Genomic DNA, 19,993 nt, shown 5'->3' on the forward strand with positions numbered 1-19,993 from the left:
ATCAGTTGTTTTTTGGGTAGCGCGTGTGGGTGGGGAAGATTATCTCTTCTGCTTCCTTCGCCACGGGGAGTGAAAGCTCAAAGATCCTTGAGGAGGAGCAGAGCTGAGCAGTGACTCCGGGCTCTCTGGCGGTGGCCAGAAAATCCCCAGGGATTTCTCCTGTAAAACATCGGCTCAGCTGGAATTGGCCGWGCAGGCACCGCCCGTTCCCGGGAGACAGGCAGCCGAGGTCGGGATAACCCTCCCTGTACCTGCCTGTTTGCACTTTCCCTTTTCCATTTCGCAACCTCCCAAGTCCACAGAAGGGCTAAATTAAGGAATGTGTGGGGAACGAGTGGAAAAGTAAAAATGAAAAAGGCTGGCTCAGCAGTGCAGGGCRGGAGAGGGGAAGTGATGGAGGTTTCTTGGTCCTCCTGCTCCGGCCATCGCAGAGGGCTCCCCTCGGGTCATCTTTRGGGTGTCCTTTGGGGATTTGCCGTTTTTTTCCTGAGCTTTTCCATGCTTTGAGAGCCAGGGACTTTCTCTGCTCCCCTCCGGAGGGAAGTTCTGCAGTGGCCCAGGAGGAGATGGGGCTGCTCTGCACTGCTGGCTCTGGCCCGTTCTGGGTTTCCTCTTCCACTTATAAAAGCCTAATTCAAATTATTCTTCCCTTTTTCACATAAATATATTTAGATATCCCTGTGTATAGACATTTATAAAAGATTTTATCCTTATGCACATMTATATCTTGGTATCATGTATATATACATATGCAAACATGTTATATTTCATCTTTTAGTCATGCACAAAGATATTACACATATTTGGAAAGAGATTATGGAAAAATCTTACATGGGACTCATATTTCCAGGGATCTGTGAGTATCTCATTCCAGGAAAGGAACTGCTTCAGCTACACAGAGATGTGTGATCCTCAGAGAGTTCCTCCATAAAAAGTATTAATTGTCCAGCTTGCCCCTTTTTCCCATCCAGAAGAACAGATCTTTTCTATCCTACAGAAATTTTTTTCTTCTGATATAATCTAAACTAAGGGCAGGGTAGACTTCATTTTCCATGAAAACCCATCCAAGAGGATTTCTGAAAATAGACTGTGCTCTGAGAACAGATACCAGAAAAAGCAAAGGGAGGGGTGGGGGCAGGTCAGCTGGGGCAAGGAGTTCTGCAAAATAAATTAATGATTGATAATCTCAGTTTGAGTTAAAAACAGCTGATTAGCACTTGTGTGGGTCGGGGGATGCATCGCCCTGTGGATTTGTGTTTTCTCATCCTGATTTTATTTACCAGCAGATGGGAGATGGGCTGGGATGGGATGCTGTGTCCAAACTTTGATATTCCCCACAGGTTTGCCATGGCAGAAACACTTCCTCCAGAAAACAAACAAATGGAAAAAAAACCTCCAGCCCCACTCCCTCCAGACYGCAGCACACTGAGGATGGAGTCCAATCCCTTCAGCCCCCAGCTTGGGGCAGGGAATTCTCCCACCCCAGTGTGCACAGTCTGGGTTTTCATGATCCATAAATGCAGTCCAGTTTGTGTCCTGGGGCTTGGCTACAGGCAGCAGGATTGATTAAAACATATGGATTAAAACATAGCAATTGAAACAAACATCAGCTTTTGGAGGGGTCAGGCTGAGCAGGTTCCTCATTGTGGTAGGGGAGGGGGAAAGATGCAGTTTGGATTTAAAAGCAATATCCTGTGGTTCTTTTTCTTTTTTTTCCTTTTGACAGTTGACATGGCAGCTTTGGGGCTTTGCTTCAGTAACTTTGGTTATATTTATAATATAATTTATTATTTCTTTTTCCTACTTATTTTTCTTATTTATTGGTTTATTTCCCATGACATGCAAGTGTGATATCCTTGATGGTTGCTTACAGAAGTTGCTGTCTCAGTGTAAAGGGACATTGGAGTTGGTCCTTGGGGGGCAGCTTTGCAGGGTGCTGTTCCCTCCCTGAGCACAGCAGCATTTGTTATGTTCTGGGCAGCATCTCTCCTCCAGAGGCAAATACATCCCCTTTGGAAGAAAAAATGCATTCTATTCTCATTTTCTTACCTGCCCTTTCAGCTCCTATTGAAGGAAAAATAGGATTTATTAAATCCTTTATGATTTTTAGGAAAAAAAATCCCAAACATGGTCCCACCATGCTCTTGTCCAATTCTTGCAGAATTCAGCTTGAAGGCACAGCCCAATTTTGATGCTACTGTTCCTCCCCTGGGGCGTTTGAATCTTTCTGAGGCACTGCCACCTCTGCAGCTCCCTGTGCTTGGTTTCCTAAACTGCTCCCCAGCACTGCCAGGAAAGTTGTGATTAAGTTTTGTCACCGGGTGTTGGAGTGGCTGCAGGTGATCAGTGTGTCCCAGGTGCCTGTAGGAGTCACAGATCCCCCCTGTGCTGTGCCCTGGCCTGTCTGGGGCGTTTTGGCTGCTCTGCTGGCTCTGGGGGTGGCTCTGGGGGGCAGATGAGCATTTTGGGGATGTGGGGAGCAGCCAAGGGCAGGAGGCTACACCAGAGCCTGAAACAATGAGAAAACATTACTGGCCGAAATTTCCCAATTTACTCCCAATTTTCATAGATGAAAAATTAGCTTTAGGGCAGTAAAGGAGGAAATAAAATGATATCTCTAGAGTAGAAGAAGAGAATTATTGAAGTTGCAGCATGTCCCTTGGTTGGGGTTGTGGTAATTTTGGCAGAAGTTTCCCAGATGATGCAGGGTCACTCCCTTGYCTTTCCCTGGAGTCATGGAAAGGGTCTGCTTGAAGCAGAGGTAGGAAGAAGCAAAAAATACCCAACACGACCCCAAAACTAAAAAAAAACCACCACACCTTTAGCCTTATTTTATTCWAGCTCCTGTAGTGGTTGTGGGGGTTTTGGTTTGTTTTCTTCTTTTTCCAAAACYGTTACTATTTAAATGCAGATTTTTAGCTTTTCCACCCGGGAGCCGGAGCTGGAAATTCTTTCCACTGCGTTGGTGCAGGAGGGAACAAACCGCTGCTTTTAGTTTGCTCAAATAATCCATCCCTGGCTGGAGCCACGGGTTTCCTCCTTCCCGCTCCCTCCCACTCCCAAAGCGATCCCGGGATCTGCTGCAGGTGTTGATGGGGATGGGGTGAGGGGACATCACTTGAAGCCCCATTTCCCTAAGGTTTTTCCTTAAATTTCTCTAAGACTTTATTCTTGCAAAYGCCACATGGGCACTGGAGCGGCAAGCTCAAGTGGCAGCTTCATTTTTTCAGGGTAAAACGGGCAAAATCTTCTCTTCTGRTTTTCCTGGCATAAATAAAAGGATGGGATGTTGGCAGGAAACCARTTTGCTTTTCAGTGTGGCATGGGAGGAGGATGCTCAGGGCTGGCCAGGCTTTGTGGCCCTGTGCCAGGACCCCCTGCACAGCAGTGAAGGGAAGCTTGTGCTGCCCARTATTTTGGGAATGAACCATTTCCAAGAATAAAGGGAGAGAAGTTAGGAATGGGATGGGTGAGGCTTTCCTTATTTATTTCACACAAATTCTTGACCATTGGCCTGGGCCACACTCCTTCCTCCATTCCTGTTTCCCTCTCCCTGGACAGTGGGACGTGCTGGTGGTGGCTTTCCTTCAGCACTGGGATGTCGTGTCCGATGTCCTGGGAAGCAGGACTGCCCTGGGTTGTGTGGTTCTTTGCTGCTGTTGGGTGGCACACCCAGGATAAATGCGTTTCCTATTCCCTGACCTGCTGAGATCAGCTCAGCTGGACAGAAAAAGAACAAATGAGGCTTTCAGCTTCCCCCTCTGACTGCAGCAGTGGTGCCTGGTGCCCCCAGCTCTCCCCGGGGACCCTGTTGCTGTCTGGGGGGAACTGAGTGAGTCTGGAAGTTTGGAAGAGCAGTGTGAGGGTGGCATGAGCAGCTGGAATGGAGCTCTGTTTGCCACAGGAAGCTTTGTGGCCCAAACCAGAAATTTATGGGGCTGAATTTTTTGCCAGCCATTGACGGTGTCCAGGTGCCAGCGAGGAAAATGGTTGGATCGTTTTACCCTAAAGCATTGCCTGGAAAACAGCAAGGATGTTTCTGGCCCTTAAACCTCTGCTATCTGTCCTCATGTGCTGCTCACCCACCCTGGGCTGCTGCCATCCTCAGAATTTGCGCTTTTTTGGGGTGGTGGATACCCCAGCCAGGACGGTTCTGGGCTTTTACAAAGCACAGGGCAGGGTTGGAGCAGGGATGAGCGCTGGGGAATTACAGGAACAGCAAACCACTGGTGTTTGCCATGGGAGGGGGGTTGTATCTTGTTTATTTTATCTTCCTGATGCCTTTTGAAGCAGCCCCAAGCGAGTGGCTGTCGCTGGTGTAACCAAACCTCACCTGGCACACAGGAAAAAGCAGCTGTGAGGCGATAGGCAAATAAGGTGCTGGGGCTGGAGGGCACACCCAGAGCCACCACTGCCATYACTCTGCAGGGGAGGGCACCAGAGAAAACCACCCGTGGCTTTGGGACCAGTGATGGAGGACAGGGAAAGGGCTGAATCCTCTGGGAGCAAGTTGTGGTACAAGCAGAGTGTGGCTGTGGCCATCCAGCACAAGGATGGGGATGGCTGGATGCCCCTGGATCCCTGGMAGTGTCCAAGGCCRGGTTTGGATGGGGCTTGGAGCAGCCTGGAGTAGTGGAAGGTGTCCCTGCCCATGGCAGGGGGTGGAACTGGATGATCTTGAATGTCCCTTCCAGCCCAAACCGTTCTGTTAATTTTTGCYCCCAGTGCTGTCCCTGCACGCAGTGAGGTGCATTTTAATGCAGAGTTAATTCCCGTTCTCCTGGGCTCACAGAGGCTCAGCACAGCCGGAGGTGCTGCAGCCGTGCCCGCCCACGCTGTGATATCCACGTGTGGGTGTTTTGGGGTCCGTGGCCACGGGGGTGCCCCAGGGTGTCCCCTCGCACCGGTGGGTCCTGGTTGGGTGCTCGGCTTTTGGGGTTTAACATATGGGGCTCTTCTGGTGAAAGGCTGAGTGAGCTTTGGGATCACACAGATTGGGGGTGGCTGCTGTGGGTCTGGGAGTCCCGATTCGGCTCCAGAGGGGAAGAGCGGCCGGGGAGAAGCTGAAGCAGGCACAGCCCGTCCCTTTAGCTGCTCCCCGAGCAGAGCACGGACAGAGCCCGGGAATCTCGGGAGGCCAGGGCCGGCTCCAGCGATCTGCGGAGCTCGGGAGCTCCAGCGGGGAGCTGCGCACCGAGGGAAGCCCTACGGGTGAGTTTAAGTCATACACACACAATCGCGCACTGGGATCGCTGTGTTTCATCCTCTGCGAGCACCAGGGAGCATCAGCACCATCGGGCTTGGACTGTTCGTCATCCCAGATAACGCTGGAACAGCCAGGATTAGCTCGCAAATGCTGGATTTCACACTTCTGCAGCTCGAGGGTGAGGAGCAGCCCCACGCCTCATCCTCGGAGGGGATTTATGGGCTGAGTGTGTATTAAAACACCCCGGTTGAGGCTGTCCTGGCCGTGCAATCGAGCAGTTTTGGGGAGCAGTGGTTCACGGGGTTGGCTGTCACCAGGGGTGAGGCACAGCAGGCGTCTCTCCGGGTCGGGATCCTTCCCATGCAGCCRGCCCTGGGAAAGGCAGCCAGTTAAAATAACAGTTTATGCTGCCGGGTGTCTTGTGGGATGGTGGAAGGATCCCAGAGCAGCCCTGCCTGGAWTCCTGCTTTCTGTCACAGGACAGGAGCTGCTCTCCCAGCTGGGGTTGTTTTAGGGTTTTCTTGCTCTTTTGACGACTTTTTTACTGTCTGTCAGCAAAGTCCAAAGGAATTAGATGCATCCTTTATTTTGCACATCCATTTCCCCTTCCCTGCATATGGGAAAAGACATTAAACGCAAGGAGAAAAAAAGGTTTGCAACATAGAAATATAGCTTGAATTAAGTTATTTGGAGCAGAACACTGGGCCTGGGTGTGATGCTCATCATTATTCCCTGRGTGGGCATCATGCTCTTCCCACATCATTTGGGGGCAGAAGTGTTTCCCATGAGGGAAATCAGATTCTATCCAAGGGAAGCTCCTGAAATGGTGAGGGAAAACGGAATTTCACTGTTCACCCTGCAGGATGTTTGCTGTTAAGGATTTCACCCTGGATCTGAATGGGCACCAGGRGTTGTTTTGCCACATGCCGGCCCGTGAGAGCATCACCTCGTGCCTCAGTTTCCCCCAGAKCAGAGTGGGATGCAATACCTCAGTGGAGGATGGAGAAACACCAGTGTAGGATGGAGAAACACCAGCTGCTCTAGGGATGTACTGCTCCAGGGATTTTTGATCCCGTTACAGCAGCAGGAGAAACKCAAAGGTTTCCTTGAAGCGCCCCCAGCGCTGCCCTGTCGCGGTTTGTGTTTGTTTTGGCTGGGGCGGCGGGGGCCGGCTCTCCTCGGGGACACCGAGGCTGTCCCCAAGCCCCAGGGCAGCCGCGTGGGTGGCACCCGTGTTTATTTACCTTTTCATCACCTGGCTGCTGTGCCCTGCCGTGCTGCAGGCACCACSCGGGGGCTGCCAGCCCTGTTTGACTTGGCAGCAGCTGCAGATTTCCCTCCTGCTGAAACAGCCCGACGCCAGCCCCACGTCTGCCGGGGTGGCCGGGCTCCTTGCACGCCCTCGSAGCATCTTGTGTGGATATTTTGCAGCCTGGCACGGGCCAACCTCACCGCATGACATGATGGCACAGCCAGGAAAGATGTCACCATGTCACAGGGCAAGCTGCAAACACTCAGCAGCCYCTGGAGCTGTGGATGTGTCCCTGCAAAGCAAAGCCCGGTGGGACTGGGGGTGCCTTCACCCAAAGGGAACGGTGCTTTTTGGCTGGTGGGAATGGCCCTGTGACATCCAGGCTCCCATCGCCCCTTGGGATCTCTCCCCTTCCTTGACTCTGCTCTCCAAAGCTGCAACGCAGAAGAACAGGAGCAGAGGAGCAGCAGATGTGTCCACGAGCTGCAGGTCCTGTGATGGGACTCAGCTAGGGAAGCTGCATGTTTATAGTGCATGTGGATGACCCATTTTGGGATTCTCTGAGCCAGCATTTCCACTTTCCACCCTTGATGGTGTCACTGTGTTTGGGTTCTGGCTGGATCAGGGAGCTCATGCCCAGAATGGGATCTCAGTGCTGAGCCACTGTCCAAAGAAAGGGGCTGTTCAGGTGCCAGCCAGGAGCTCCATTTTAGCTCTTTGCACTCACCATGTTGTCCCAAGGGAATGGCAGATTTGGGATTTTGTCTCTTCCCTGCCTGTGGTGYGTTTCCCAGGCAGGTGGGACATGTAGGTGCTACAGGGCTGAATCACACAGAACTTGGGTTTTGGTGAGTAGCAAACCCTCCCGTTCCTAGTGAGACTCTGAATGTGAGAGGGAGAAGCTCCAGCCCCAAAACTTCCCATTCTTCAATGGGCTTCTATCAACACATACCCTAAAGTGTGGCTTTATTATGACTTTCTGCCCTTTTACTTTTGGTGTTTGGTGCAGAGCTGCTGCATGAAGAGCGGTGGAAGGAGTCACTGGTGGTTCTCACTGTACCCAAAGTCGGGGTTTTGGGAGGTGCCTCAGCAGCAGTGCTGTGTTTGAGGTTTGGTGACAGYGGTGGCACAGTGTCACCTGCCCCGGTGCACGTGTTTCCTGAGCTCACAGAAACCATTTCCGGGCTTTAATCRGGATCTCATGCAAAGCCCCGGCTCTGCAAAAAGCGCCACTGCCACTCTTCATGCAAACACAGCCTGGGAGAAGCGCCCAGAGCACCGAGGTGTCTCAGGGGACTGCTCGGGGTGGAAAGTCACCCCTGGGCACCCCGGCTGAGCCAAGGCCTGTGGGGCACCTGCCTGCCTTTAAGCCCCCTTACCTGGCACATTTGCACCCTGAAATGTGGAGTCTGGGTGGAAACAGCAGCAGCAGATCTCTTCTACTTTTAATTTTGKAGGCTCTGGGCTGTGGAGAGGAAGCTGGGGGTGGAGAAGAGCTGGCTGTGAGAGGACAAGAGCCACTTTGCTCCGACACGCTCTGTAGAGCAATTTGAAACGCTGAAGCTGCTCCAAGATTAATTTTTAAATTTTTTCTTTTTTTTTTTTTTTTTTTCCTTTGCTACGAGAATAATGATAGGCATTATGTCCTGCTCTGTGTCTCACAGTGGCAGGGGATCAGAGCAGCCAGACTCAAGGGGGACATGGGTTTAAAACAACTCATAGTGGGTGTGTTTGTGAGCACCGAGGAGTTGGTGAAGTTTGAAGCATGAGCACATTCAGGTTTCTTGTTTTCACTGATTTGTTTAGTGAAGGTGGGTTTGGTATTTTTTCATTTCTCTGAATGAAAATAGGTGATGGAAAACAGATGAGCAGGTTTCACTTCCTGCTTTTGCTTAGGGCTCAGTGCTGGGGGTGTTTGGAGACAGCCCCACTGGTGGGGCAGAAGTGTCTGCCTCAGGCTGATTCCTCTGGTACTCACCTGGTCCTGTATTCCCTCCCAGAAACACAAGGAGTTGGACAAACATCTTGTTTTAGCATGGAATTGTAAAGGGTGAAAGAGACCTCCAAGTTCATTGAGTCCAACCTTTAACYCAGAGCTGCCWCCTGTTTGCTGTAGAAATTGGCTGAGAGATTTGGGGAGAAGGCTCTGGGGAGACCTTGGAGCCCCTGCCAGTGCCTAAAGGGGCTCCAGGAGAGGGAAGAGGGTTYTTRGACAAGGGGAAAGGCTYCCCACTGGCAGAAGGMAGGGWTAGCAGGACACTGGGGAGAAATTCTTCCCTGTGAGGTTGCTGAGGTCCCGGCACACGGTGCCCAGAGAAGCTGTGGCTGCCCCATCCCTGGAAKTGTYCAAGGCCAGGTTGGATGGGGCTTGGAGCACCCTGGGACASYGGAAGRTGTCCYTGMCCATGGCAGGGGTGGRATGAGATGGCCTTTAAGCTCCCTTTCAACTTAAAACACTCCAGGATTTTAAAGGGTACAAATGGAGCCACCAAAATCAAGGGGGTCACTCCTGAGCCCTCCCTGGGTGCGGCAACTTACAGTCCTGGGCCCAGCCTTGCCCATAGCAGGGCCAGCACATCCCTGCTGCCCAGGAGTAGGGAAATTGGGAGGGTAGCAGGGTTTGCACCTTGTCCAGTGGCCGTGGGTGTGTGCAAAGGTAGTGGTCACCTCATGGGGACGTGGGAGTCTTGGGGGAACTGTGATAGGTGTTTGGAATCCTTGGGTTTCTCTCAGGTCCTGCAGGTGACTGGGCTTGGATTTGGCTGGGGGCAGRGTGGACAGAGGCTCTGCACCCCCTAAGGTGGAATCAGGAGAACGACCTGGAGCAGCTGAGCATTGGTTTTGGATTTGTTTCCTAGAGCGTTGCAGGCTGTAAAGTACAACAGATTAATAGGAAACGTGGTCTGAAAGTTACAGCCCCCAGTGGGGCTGTACTGGGTTTCTGGCAGGGCATTTTATGGGATGGTTGGACTTCTGTGTCTTGGAKTTGGAGAGGGCAGCTCCTGAGGAGTATTATTTTAGGCAGGCTGAGTGTAGGAATAAACACTGCCGGAGCCGCTGGCAGCAGGGAAATGGTGTTTCCAGGGCTGCTGAACTGGGGTTGGACTCAGAAGTTTGAGGACAAGCTGCATTGACGTGGGAATGTGTGCAGAAAAAACTTGCATTTTGGGTTACTCAATGAACTGCTGGGCATAAGGGAAAGGATTGCTAGTCTGGGTCCAAATAGCTAATTAACTTTTTATTTTTATCCTTTTTTTGCTGTATTGCACTTGTTGGGCTGTTGATGAAAACCCACAGAGCTCCCTGCAGAAGAAGGTAAGTCCTGGGCTGGAGGTGGCAGTGCATGCCTGGGGAGAAGGAAAAGGGAATCTTTGGGGTCTTTTCATCTTGGTTTTAATCCCAGAGAAAGCTGGGCTGACAGCAGAGCTTTCCTGTGATGGTGAGGCCACCTCTGTGAATRGAAACACAGAGAATTTGGTTTTGATAGTTAAAAACAGACCCAGTAAAACCAGGGTAGAGCCAGAAACAAAAACATTTCATACCAGAGGGAACCCCCCACTGCAGTGCTGCATGTCCTCAGCAGTGCCCATGGCCACGGGACACTGGAGCAGCCCTGAAGCAACCAGGGATGGGATTCTGTGGGTCTTAGGGCCTCGGTGGTCTAAATTATGTCTTCTGGAGATGTTTTTGGGCACTGACTGTGCTCGGCTTCATGTTTTCCTACCAGGAAAGTCCCTCTGGGAGTTGGTGCTGGAGCAGTTTGAGGATCTCCTCGTCCGCATCCTTTTGATGGCAGCTTTGCTGTCCTTCGTGAGTACCCAGGGCTGGGGTGGCACCATCTGGGCCTTGTGTGGCCTCAGGTGACATCCAAASAGCAAGGGAGGGCAGGTGCCTCCTTTGGGATGAAGGGATGGGATGAAAGAGGTGCAGCAGCAGAGCAGCGGTTTCCAGGGTATAATGGCAATATCACTGCATCTGCTTAAAGATGGCACTGGAGCATTTTTCAGTAATGCTGATCCATCCAAAAGTGATGCCAAACAACTCCCTGGGCTGCTTTCTGTTTCTGCCCCAGGGCAGTTCCAGGCTGGTGATTTGAGCCTGGTTTGCAGTGCCCCAGTGCTGAACTGTCAGCTCAGTTTTGCCCACAATCTGCCTTGGGAGCAGCTCTGTGTGAGGAGTTTCCCATCGAGCTGCTGGAGAATGACTGATTTTTTTTTTTTTTTAGTGTAGTCAGGGTGTTTGGCAGTGAGCTGGCAAAGCTGAGACTCCTGTCCTTTCCTTTGGGATATGACTCATGGGCAGATAGAGGGGAAATCTGGTCCCTTGTGGGGTTTAGTGCATTTAATTCACAAAATGTGCAGTGAAGTGAGCACTTCAGGTGAAGCAGGTGTGAAGCCCTGTGCCAGGGGTGCTTGTGCCAGTGCCTCTGTGACTGAGCAGAGAGCTGTTTCTGTGTTGACACAGCACAGGTCAATGGGCAGTTAAATGGAGTGGAAATATTGGTGTGTGTGCTTCATTTGTGTTGTGGTCTGAGGCCTTTGTKGGGTGCAGGGGGGGCTCAGCGTGGTAGAAACCACAAGGGCAGTCCCTGSTCTGCAGAGCTGCTCTCACTGCATTCATGACTGGTGTGGCATCACTGACCTTCTGCCCAGCAGGGACTGCAAGGCTGCTTGGCCTCCCCACTCATCAGCCCACAGCCACAGTCTCACCACAGGCACCCGAAACTCAGAGAGGCTTTCCTGGTGCAAACACACACCCAGGCATTGCATAGCTGCTTGCTGCAGCCTCCTGTGGTCAGTGCATTAGGTTATCATTAGGTTATTCYCACAGAGGAGGGAGGCTGCAGCAGTGGCATGTACCAATTCCACTCTTTGACCGAGCCATGAGGGTCTGGCCACCTCTGGGTTGTTTCTGGCCAACACCGCTTGTTGTTTGGCTCTTGTTTCCATCATTCTTCTCAGAACTTTGCTGCTCTTGTCTGAACCACACCGTGTTCCTTCTCTTCTCTGGCCCCCAGATCCTGGCCTGGTTTGAGGAAGGAGAGGAGACCACGACGGCGTTTGTGGAGCCCGTTGTCATCATCATGATCCTGATTGCCAATGCTGTGGTGGGCGTGTGGCAGGTAAGGCACGGCCCCTGCCTGCCCCAGGGTCTGCTCAGATCCTTCATCCAAAGGTCTGGTTGCTTTGTGTCCTTTGAAACTCCTTCCCCAAAGGCTCAATTTGCATGCTGGCCCTGCCTCCCCAAGTCCCTGCACAGATGCTCAGTCGCTGGCTGCCTCTTGGCTCCTTCCTTCAGTCTTTCTTTGGCAATTTTTGCAGTTTGGAGCTCATCTTGCACTTATCCAGGCAAACACTGCTTGTYTCCTGGCCAAATGCATTTTCCAAGGGAAGATCTTTGCCCTGTCTGGGTGGCTGCTGCCCCTCGCTTCAGTGGGTCCCTCCTGGGGGATGAGCAAATGCCTCAGCCAGGGATGCTCTCTTTTGTATCTGTTATCTGCAAGGCCATTTATTTATCTGCAGCTTGATCTGGGGTGGCATTGCTGGATGGGGAAAAATACAATTGGTTGGTATATATTGCTTCCCAAAACAAGAATGAGATGRTCAGCCCCAAAGGTCCAGGCAGTGTCCTGTATCTGGTGGGGTTTAAACCAGCAGGAATCCTTTTGCAGAGGCTGAAGAGGTGGCGCTTGCCCCATCCATGGTGTGAATGGATTCCAAAGGCAGGGCTGGGCTTTGGGTTTCCCTGTCTTTGAGGCGGGTGGGGAAGGAGCCTGCTGGCACCAGCAGCTCCAGCACCAGCAGYTCTGCTGCTCTCTGCTTGCAGGAGAGAAACGCTGAGAGTGCCATCGAGGCCTTGAAGGAGTACGAGCCCGAAATGGGGAAGGTGATCCGCGCCGACCGCAGCGGGGTGCAGCGGATCCGCGCCCGCGACATCGTCCCTGGGGACATCGTGGAGGTGGCAGGTAGGGTGYCACCACCCCAGGGGCTTGCATGGGGACGTGCTGCTGGCCAGGGGATCCCCCAAAGCTGGGGCTCTTCAGCCTGCAAAGGCTTTGCCTGAGCATCAGGCAGTAGAGAACAGCAGTAAAGAGAAAAAAAAATGTCCATTTCTGACACAGGGTTTGTGTCTCAGGAGTGTTATCCCCTTTTCTGGGAGCACTAGGAGAACTTTTAATTTTCCACCAAGATTTCTTCTTTCTGGAAATGGCTCTCCCACGCGTGTCCCTGGACAAGGTGTGGGTGAGGGGCCGGTACAGGGTGCTGCTGGATGTAGTTTGTGTGGGAAGGCTTCCTTGGGACCTGGGGCTGCTTTTCCAGGGAGGGTGAGGGGCAGAGGGCACCATCTGTGGGGTGCTTTTGCCTCGGGGTGGGTTGTACACCCAGCCCTTCTGTTGGGGCTGTGGATTCRGCAGAGCGTGCCTGGGGGTCTGCCCCAGCAGAGCTGAGGAGGGTGTATTCCAGTTATTCCACTTTGTTTGTTCCTTAAATGATGCTGTAAACCCCCAGGGCCACAAAACTAATCCTCTCCTTTGCTCCTCGTGGCCCTGCCGGTGGAAACATGCTGCAATCCCTCCTGCACCCAGCCAGCTCGCCGTTATTTATGTCTTCCAGTTGGGCTTCAGCTGGAAGATGAGCATAAAAATAATGAAAGGAGGATTTAGCCAGCCAGATCCTCAGCTGGGCGAGCTGGCGGTACTCGCAAACCAGCTCTGACAGTGCAGTCCAGCTGCTGACCTGGCCTCTGATTAAATTAATGAATTATTAATCTAACTCTACCATCTTTCCCTAAATCAAGTGCATACTGCATATCAGCAGCCCAGTATTACTTTTTAATGGCACAATCAGCATTGCAACTGGGACGGGAAGAGCTGAGCGCTCTGGAGGGGTCTGCAAATGATTCACTAATTGTGGGTTTAGGGAGGTTATGGAAGGTGATGAGGGTGCTGTGAGGTGCGGGGTAGGAAAGCACAGCAGGAGGAAAAGCTTTGACCCTGCATTGGACATGCAGGTGACACCCTGGGGACAGCGTGACAGCGCAGGCAGGAGGGACTAGCTGCTGTTTGCATGTGCAAATGCAATACATTTGGCAGCAGGGAGCAGGAAACCTGCTGTGCTGAGGCAAGGAGGGAGGGTGTCTGGAAGCTGGCAGGCTGCTCTAACCAGCTGAGCTTTGTCCTTTTGTGACCAGGCCATGGAGGTGAGTCCTGGGGCAGCTTTGGCCTTTCCCAAAAGTGCAGGCAGAGCATCTCCGTGGAGCTCCATCAGTCACTGCCACCCCCGTGGTGCTTGGACAGTGCCAGTGGCCGTGGCCAGGCTGTGTCCTCCTGTTCCCTGTTTCCCTTGGGACACTGGGGAGTTCAGCACATGTCCAGTACCTGGCTAATGGCCAGGCCAGGTCTGACCTGTGCCATGGGACAATAAGGCACTGTGCACCCTGGAGCGAGAGGGCTCTCTCTGTCCCTGGGTGCTGCTAGAATCTTCCTCTGCAGGTTTAGCTCATGTTTGCAAATCCTCCTCCCTTTCCCAGTGGAAGAGGAGCTTTTTGCTCCCTCTAAGAWGCTCCAGCCCCCTTGAACAGCACAGAGTCTGAGTCCGTGCACGAAGGGGATGTTTTGGGGAGGTCTGTGCTGGCACCCCGCACTCTGTGTCCCCCGGAGAGGTGTGGCAGGGAGCAGGGGAGCTCCGGCTGGGAGGCAGATGTTGCTGCTGCATCCCAGAGCGCTGGGATCTGCAGCTGGAATAACGGGCTGGGTGATGGAGCGGCGCCAGCCCCGTCCCACTGCTCTGGGGGGTGGTTTACGAGCCCCGGGAGGAAGCGCTCGTTAAAGTCGGGGATTTGAGAGCGTTTTGTTGGCAGCCAAGGAGGCGGTGCTGTGCTGTGTAAGGGATGAGAGGCGCCGGCTGCCAGCGCTCCCTCGGCCTCAGTGTTTCCGAAGCATCGGAGCCTGGTGGTGTCCAGCCCAGAAAGGAGCAGGGGGAAGGACCAGAAGGAGGAAACCCAGCGGGAAAAGCAGCTTTAAATGCTTTTTGAAGGAGGCACTTGTGCCTTGGGAGGTGCTGTTAGGTAGCTGGAGGTGGACGGGACAGCTCTCACCTGTGCCTGCTGTGCCATGCCAGGACAGCCAGGGACGATTGTTTGTCTTGGGCACAGCAGACAGACACTGTCAGCAGCTCCCAGTCAGCCCAGAGAAACCTGAAACTGGGCTAAGACCAGCATTGAGAAGCTCAGACTGCTCCAGTGAGGGGGTGTTTTGGGATTTTTACAGTGAAGAGGCAAGGTGAGGGTGCAGGGGGAGTTTGCAGGGAAGATGAGGGACAGGGACATGGGGAAGGGGATGCAGTGCAGCAGACAGGGCACCACAAGGGCTGGACTGGGGGCAGACTTGTAAATTATAGACAGACAAAATAACAAATCTTTAAATGCAGAAATGAGGTAACCCAGTGCAGGACCCTTTGCTGGGGGCTGGACTCCTCATTGCTCCAGGCTGGGTGCTGTGGGCCTGCACATGGTTRGTCTCAGTTTGGGGTTTGCTCTCCCCATTCCCGGGGCGTTGGGTGCTGCCAGTCCCACCTGACGGAGCTGCTCTGCTCTTGTCCTTGCAGTTGGTGACAAGGTGCCAGCGGACGTCCGGATCATCGAGATCCGCTCCACCACGCTGCGGGTGGACCAGTCCATCCTCACAGGTGCGTGTGGGCCTCGTGCAGCACAGGCAGCTTCCTTCTGCCCTATTCCCACAGGCAAATTTTGGAACTGATGCCAGGATAAGGGCTTTTCTGGGGTGGGAAACGGGTGGGGAAGCAAGATTTAGATGATGCTTGGACCTTCCCAGGTCCTTGAAGTTCCAGCATAGGTGAGATGTGTCCGGTGCTTGGGTATCCTTCCTGCAGAGTGCAAAGCCTGGGGSTTTCCCATGTGACATGTGGGATTTGACATCCCCATGTGGGTGTTTGGATGGTTTGGTGGCAAAGTGCTGCTCTGGAGCCCTATGGGGTGTGTGATGTGGGCTCGGAACAGGGCTGAGCTGAGGCTGGAGAGCAGCGTGGGTGGGCCATCTCTCCCCTCTTGTCTTGGCAGGGGAGTCCGTGTCAGTGATCAAACACGCTGATCCCATCCCTGACCCCCGGGCTGTCAACCAGGACAAGAAGAACATGCTTTTCTCCGTAAGTCCCTTGAACCTGTCTCTACCTCTCCTATGGTTTTCCAAAGGGGATGTGGGAGGTCTCTGAGCAGTAAAAGGGAATGCATGCATAARGCTTGAATCCATAAAAAGAGCCCCAAATCCATAAAAATAAGAACGTTCTTCATTTGGATTTCATTTGGGCTGTGGCATATAAGGCCTTTAAATACCTTGGGCAATCTCAGAGCCCCCTTTTTTTCCATCAAAGTAGGATGCATTATGGATGGAGAAGAGATTTCTGGTTGAGCCTGGAGCTATTGCAAATTTGGGTTTCCTCCTTTCTTATGCTCTTCTCAGGCAGAAGTTAAGTGCTCGAGGGGGAACAACTCTCAGGAAGGGTTCTCCTGCTCCTTAGAGTGGGTTTATATAAAAACCCAGGATGTCCCATTTTCCGCTTAACCAAGATCTCATGTTCTCCTTTCCCAACGAGCAGCCCGTTTCCCTGCTCAGCCCAAGAGCTTTCATGCCCACATAYCCACTCTGCCTTTGTCCTCCCCTCGCAGGGCACCAACATTGCAGCTGGCAAGGCCGTAGGGATCGTTATTGCAACSGGGGTGTACACCGAGATCGGCAAGATCCGAAACCAGATGGTGGAGACCGAGCCCGAGAAGACGCCGTTGCAGCAGAAGCTGGATGAGTTCAGCCAGCAGCTSTCCAAAGTGATCTTCCTGGTGTGCATCGCCGTTTGGGTCATCAACATCAGCCACTTCAGCGACCCTGTGCACGGTGGCTCCTGGTTTCGGGGTGCCATCTACTATTTCAAGATTTCGGTGGCGCTGGCAGTGGCCGCCATCCCCGAGGGCCTCCCGGCCGTCATCACCACCTGCCTGGCGCTGGGCACGCGCCGCATGGCCAAGAAAAACGCCATCGTGAGGAGCCTGCCCTCGGTGGAGACCCTGGGCTGCACCTCGGTCATCTGCTCCGACAAGACGGGCACGCTGACCACCAACCAGATGTCCGTGTGCCGGGTGAGCCGCGCGGGCTCTGCGGGTGCAGGGGGGATGTGAGAGCACCCCGTCCTGGGCTGATGGCTCTGTGTCCTCAGGATGGTGACATGTCAGCAATGTGGGGGTGCGCAGGGAGGAGGGCTCATAGGATGCCCCGAGGTTCCCCTGACCAGGGTCAATAAGGATCAGGGCTTCTCTTGGTTTGGGGGTAATTAGAAAACTCACTTTTATCAGCACATCAGTGGGGAGGGGCTGTTTTGCATTTCAGGGGTCACTCTGCAGGGAATGTTCCTGCCTGCTGGGATGTGACGTTGAGGCAGAGCTCCTGGAGATGTCGATACCATCAGCCTCCTCTGCTCTCATGCTCTTTTCCCCCTGCTTTTAACCAAACCCGTGAGAAACCCTGGGCCGTGCAAAATTACAAAGCTCAGACCCACGAAAGACATTTCTGATGGAGGGAGCTCTGGGGTGGTTTGGTGAAGAGTTTGAAGGCTCCTGAACTACCCCAGAGAGTTCTGGTCCCACGTGCCTGGCCACGTGGAGAAGTGACTTGTTAGGAAAGCCTGGACCATGCGAGTATTTCTCAGTTTCCCCACTAATCTGAGAGTGTCGGGAAAGCTGTTTACACGGCTTTGGCATGTCGGTTTTGTAGGAGAGCCTTGGAAAATGTGTTGCTGTGGGGAAAAAAGGACCTGGCCGCCGTCCCTCCTCTCTTACATGCRGATAGTGTGGGGGAAAGCTGTGACAGTGCTGCAAACTGGCCACGGGCTTTGGCCACTGGTCAGCTGAGCAAAATCGGCAGATGACTGGAAAGGTCGGGTGTTTCAAGCCTGGGAATGATTTAGAATGAGGCAGGGCTGGAGCAAGGCCGGGCCCAAACTGCCCAAATCTCACATGAGGAGGGGCTTCCCACCAGCCCCGTGTTCAGAGCCAGCGAGGCAGCGAAGCAAGGACAGGGTGAGCCCAGTGCTTGGGGTCTCTTTAGATGTGCACACTCTGCACACTCTGCACTGTGACTGTGCCTTCCCAAGCCACTTCCTACTGGAGGCTCTGCTCCTTGAACTGGGAARGAGGTGCCACCATCCCCTGCAGTGTGGCGCAGTCAGGAGAGTCAGGATGGTGACATTGGGGTGGGGAGATGGACAGAATGGGTCAGTGCCACTCAGGGGCTTTGGCATCAATCTTCATTTGCAGAATAAACTCAGCAAATTTGAAAAAAAAAAGAAAAAAAATTAATTCAAAATTCAAAGTATCCTCCAGCCCATCTCCCCACAACCATGATCTGTTCCAATATCTGTTTATTCCCTTGGCTGGATTCTGGCTCCAGGCCACCATCCTGGGAGCAGGGCTGGCCCCAGGACGCCCAGCCAGGGCTGTTAATGTTTAATGGACAGGGATTCCCGTGCTGACATGGGCAGGACGGGGCTGCCGGGCGGGTGGGTAAATATTTGTGCTGGGCAGCCGCTGGCGTGTCCAGGACAGGCTCCTGTGCCAAACAGCCAGCTCAGGCACGGGGCTGAGCAGCCAGGAARGCCTATGCATAACCTGGGAAAATGTATGAATTGAGTGTGATTTCATTAATTCAGGCGTTAATTGGGTGAGCAGAGCTGCTGGGCTGCAGGGCCTGCTCACTGTGTCACTGCTGCCATCGGGTCTGTCGAGCTGTGAGGTGACTCTGGAAAGGCTTCAGGTCTGGTTTCAAACCCTCAGCTGGGTTTTAAGGGCTGGGCCGTGTCTCTGGGTCCCGCTCAGTGCGGGGTCTTGTGGTCAGAGCGCTCTCTGAGCCAGCTCAGCAGAACACACATGGACCCCAGTTGGTCAGCAGGGGTGGAGCTGTGCCCCCAAAGCTCCCCAAAATGAGATACTTCGTGCCAGGGACCTGGTCCATCTGGGATGGCCAAGACTTTGGGCCTTTTGCTCTGACCTTGAGTCCACCAAGGTTACAGTAGCAAAGCCACAAACCCGTGTAGTAAATCAGAGTGAACCCGTGGTTTGTGTCACTGTGTGGTCAACTGGGGGTCTCTGAGACCACCATCCCTCCCAACCCAGGGTGTGGAGGAACCAGGAACAGCCTTCTCCCAACCATCTGATGACCATGGAGCTGTGAGCAGTGAGAGCCTGGCAGCAGAAGAAGGGACAGAGAAGCATCACAGCACTCTCTCCTCTCACACGTTTAAATCACTCTCCTAAAACTTGGAGCTCCCTTTTATGCATCATACCTTAATGTTCCAGGAAGGTGGTGTTTGGAAGTCAGGACCTGGAGTGGAGATGTGGACTCAGGGTGGGGGAAAGATGCTGGAACCCCGAGTCTGGGAGAAGGAGGTGATTATTGATACTTGGCTGCCTCTGAGATGGCTGCTGCTGTTTTGGGAGGCAGCAACAGGAAAGGGTTTATTTTCCACAAAGTTTTTAGCAGAGCCTGGGTGTGCAGTCTCCCATCCCTGGTGCAGCAGCTCAGAAGCTGTGCAGGCACTTTGCACTCTCCAGGGTGACCAAACCTGACCAAACCTGTCCTTGATTACTGGGAGACCTGCTGGGGGCCCCTGGGGGCTGTCCAGTGGTGCAGTGGGACTGCTTCCAGCACAGGAGGGAAATGATGCTGCTTTGTGGGCTGAGGGATGGAGTAGAGACTGGTGATTGCAGCTCTTGCAGTTCCAGACAGCAATCCTGCCCTGTCTGCCTCTCAGGAGCAGCTCTTATAAAGACACTGCAGAAAATACAGAGTGGTGGGGATGAATCCTTCCCACCTGTGCTCCCCACGAGCCCACAGCTGCTCCAGGGATGGTGCACCCAGCAGTGCCCTTTGCCTTCTGCAAGCACACACCAGCAGCACCCAGCAGTGTGGCACAGACCAGGGTCAGGCTGGATCTGTGGGGCAGAGGGGCACGAGCGATGCTTTGGGAGAAGGGTGCAGCCTTCATCAGCATGTAGTGACATTTTCCTTCTGCTGCATTAAACCCCCAAATCACTGGCGTGGCTTTGAAGGGTTCAGGGCAAGGGGAGGCCCTGGGTGCTGCTGGAGCTTCATGTCACTGTGCAGTGCAGGAGGTGGGGCAGCCCCTCGGTGACCCTGACTTGTCATCAGCMCCCCCATCTGAGCACAGCTTTCCCCCTCCTGCTACTGCTCCCAATATTATTTATGTTATTTTTGTGATGGAAACTTTAGTTCCACTCTTAACTTCTTAAGACACAGCTATTTCCTCTGGACTGTTTCCACTGCCCACAAACCTGCCCACTTCTCAGCCTGGAAATCTGCTGAGACATCGAACAGGCTGAGAGAGCTGGGGTGTTCAGCCTGGAGAAGAGAAGGCTCTGGGGAGACCYTGGAGATCCTGCCAGTGCCTAAAGGGGTTTCAAGARWGCWGGAGAAGGRCTTTGTACAAGGGCCTGGAGCAACAGGACAAGGG

At 53.3% G+C, this 19,993-nt stretch overlaps 1 protein-coding gene across 2 annotated transcripts in view; it reads left to right on the forward strand.

Annotated features, from left to right (window-relative positions):
• ATP2A3 (ATPase sarcoplasmic/endoplasmic reticulum Ca2+ transporting 3) overlaps positions 1 to 19,993 on the forward strand; it is a 48,397-nt gene that overhangs the window by 8,976 nt on the left and 19,428 nt on the right. For both annotated transcript variants that reach the window (XM_057375500.1, XM_057375499.1), the window contains exons 2-8: positions 9,756 to 9,773; positions 10,186 to 10,268; positions 11,476 to 11,580; positions 12,285 to 12,423; positions 15,065 to 15,145; positions 15,537 to 15,622; positions 16,143 to 16,607. In XM_057375500.1, coding sequence (XP_057231483.1) covers positions 9,756 to 9,773; positions 10,186 to 10,268; positions 11,476 to 11,580; positions 12,285 to 12,423; positions 15,065 to 15,145; positions 15,537 to 15,622; positions 16,143 to 16,607 — 977 coding nt within the window. The remainder of the gene's footprint in view (positions 1 to 9,755; positions 9,774 to 10,185; positions 10,269 to 11,475; positions 11,581 to 12,284; positions 12,424 to 15,064; positions 15,146 to 15,536; positions 15,623 to 16,142; positions 16,608 to 19,993) is intronic.

The sequence above is a fragment of the Malurus melanocephalus genome, unplaced genomic scaffold (genome assembly GCF_030028575.1).
Source record: "Malurus melanocephalus ecotype Western Australia unplaced genomic scaffold, MMel_1.1 scaffold_251, whole genome shotgun sequence".
NCBI lineage: Eukaryota > Metazoa > Chordata > Aves > Passeriformes > Maluridae > Malurus > Malurus melanocephalus.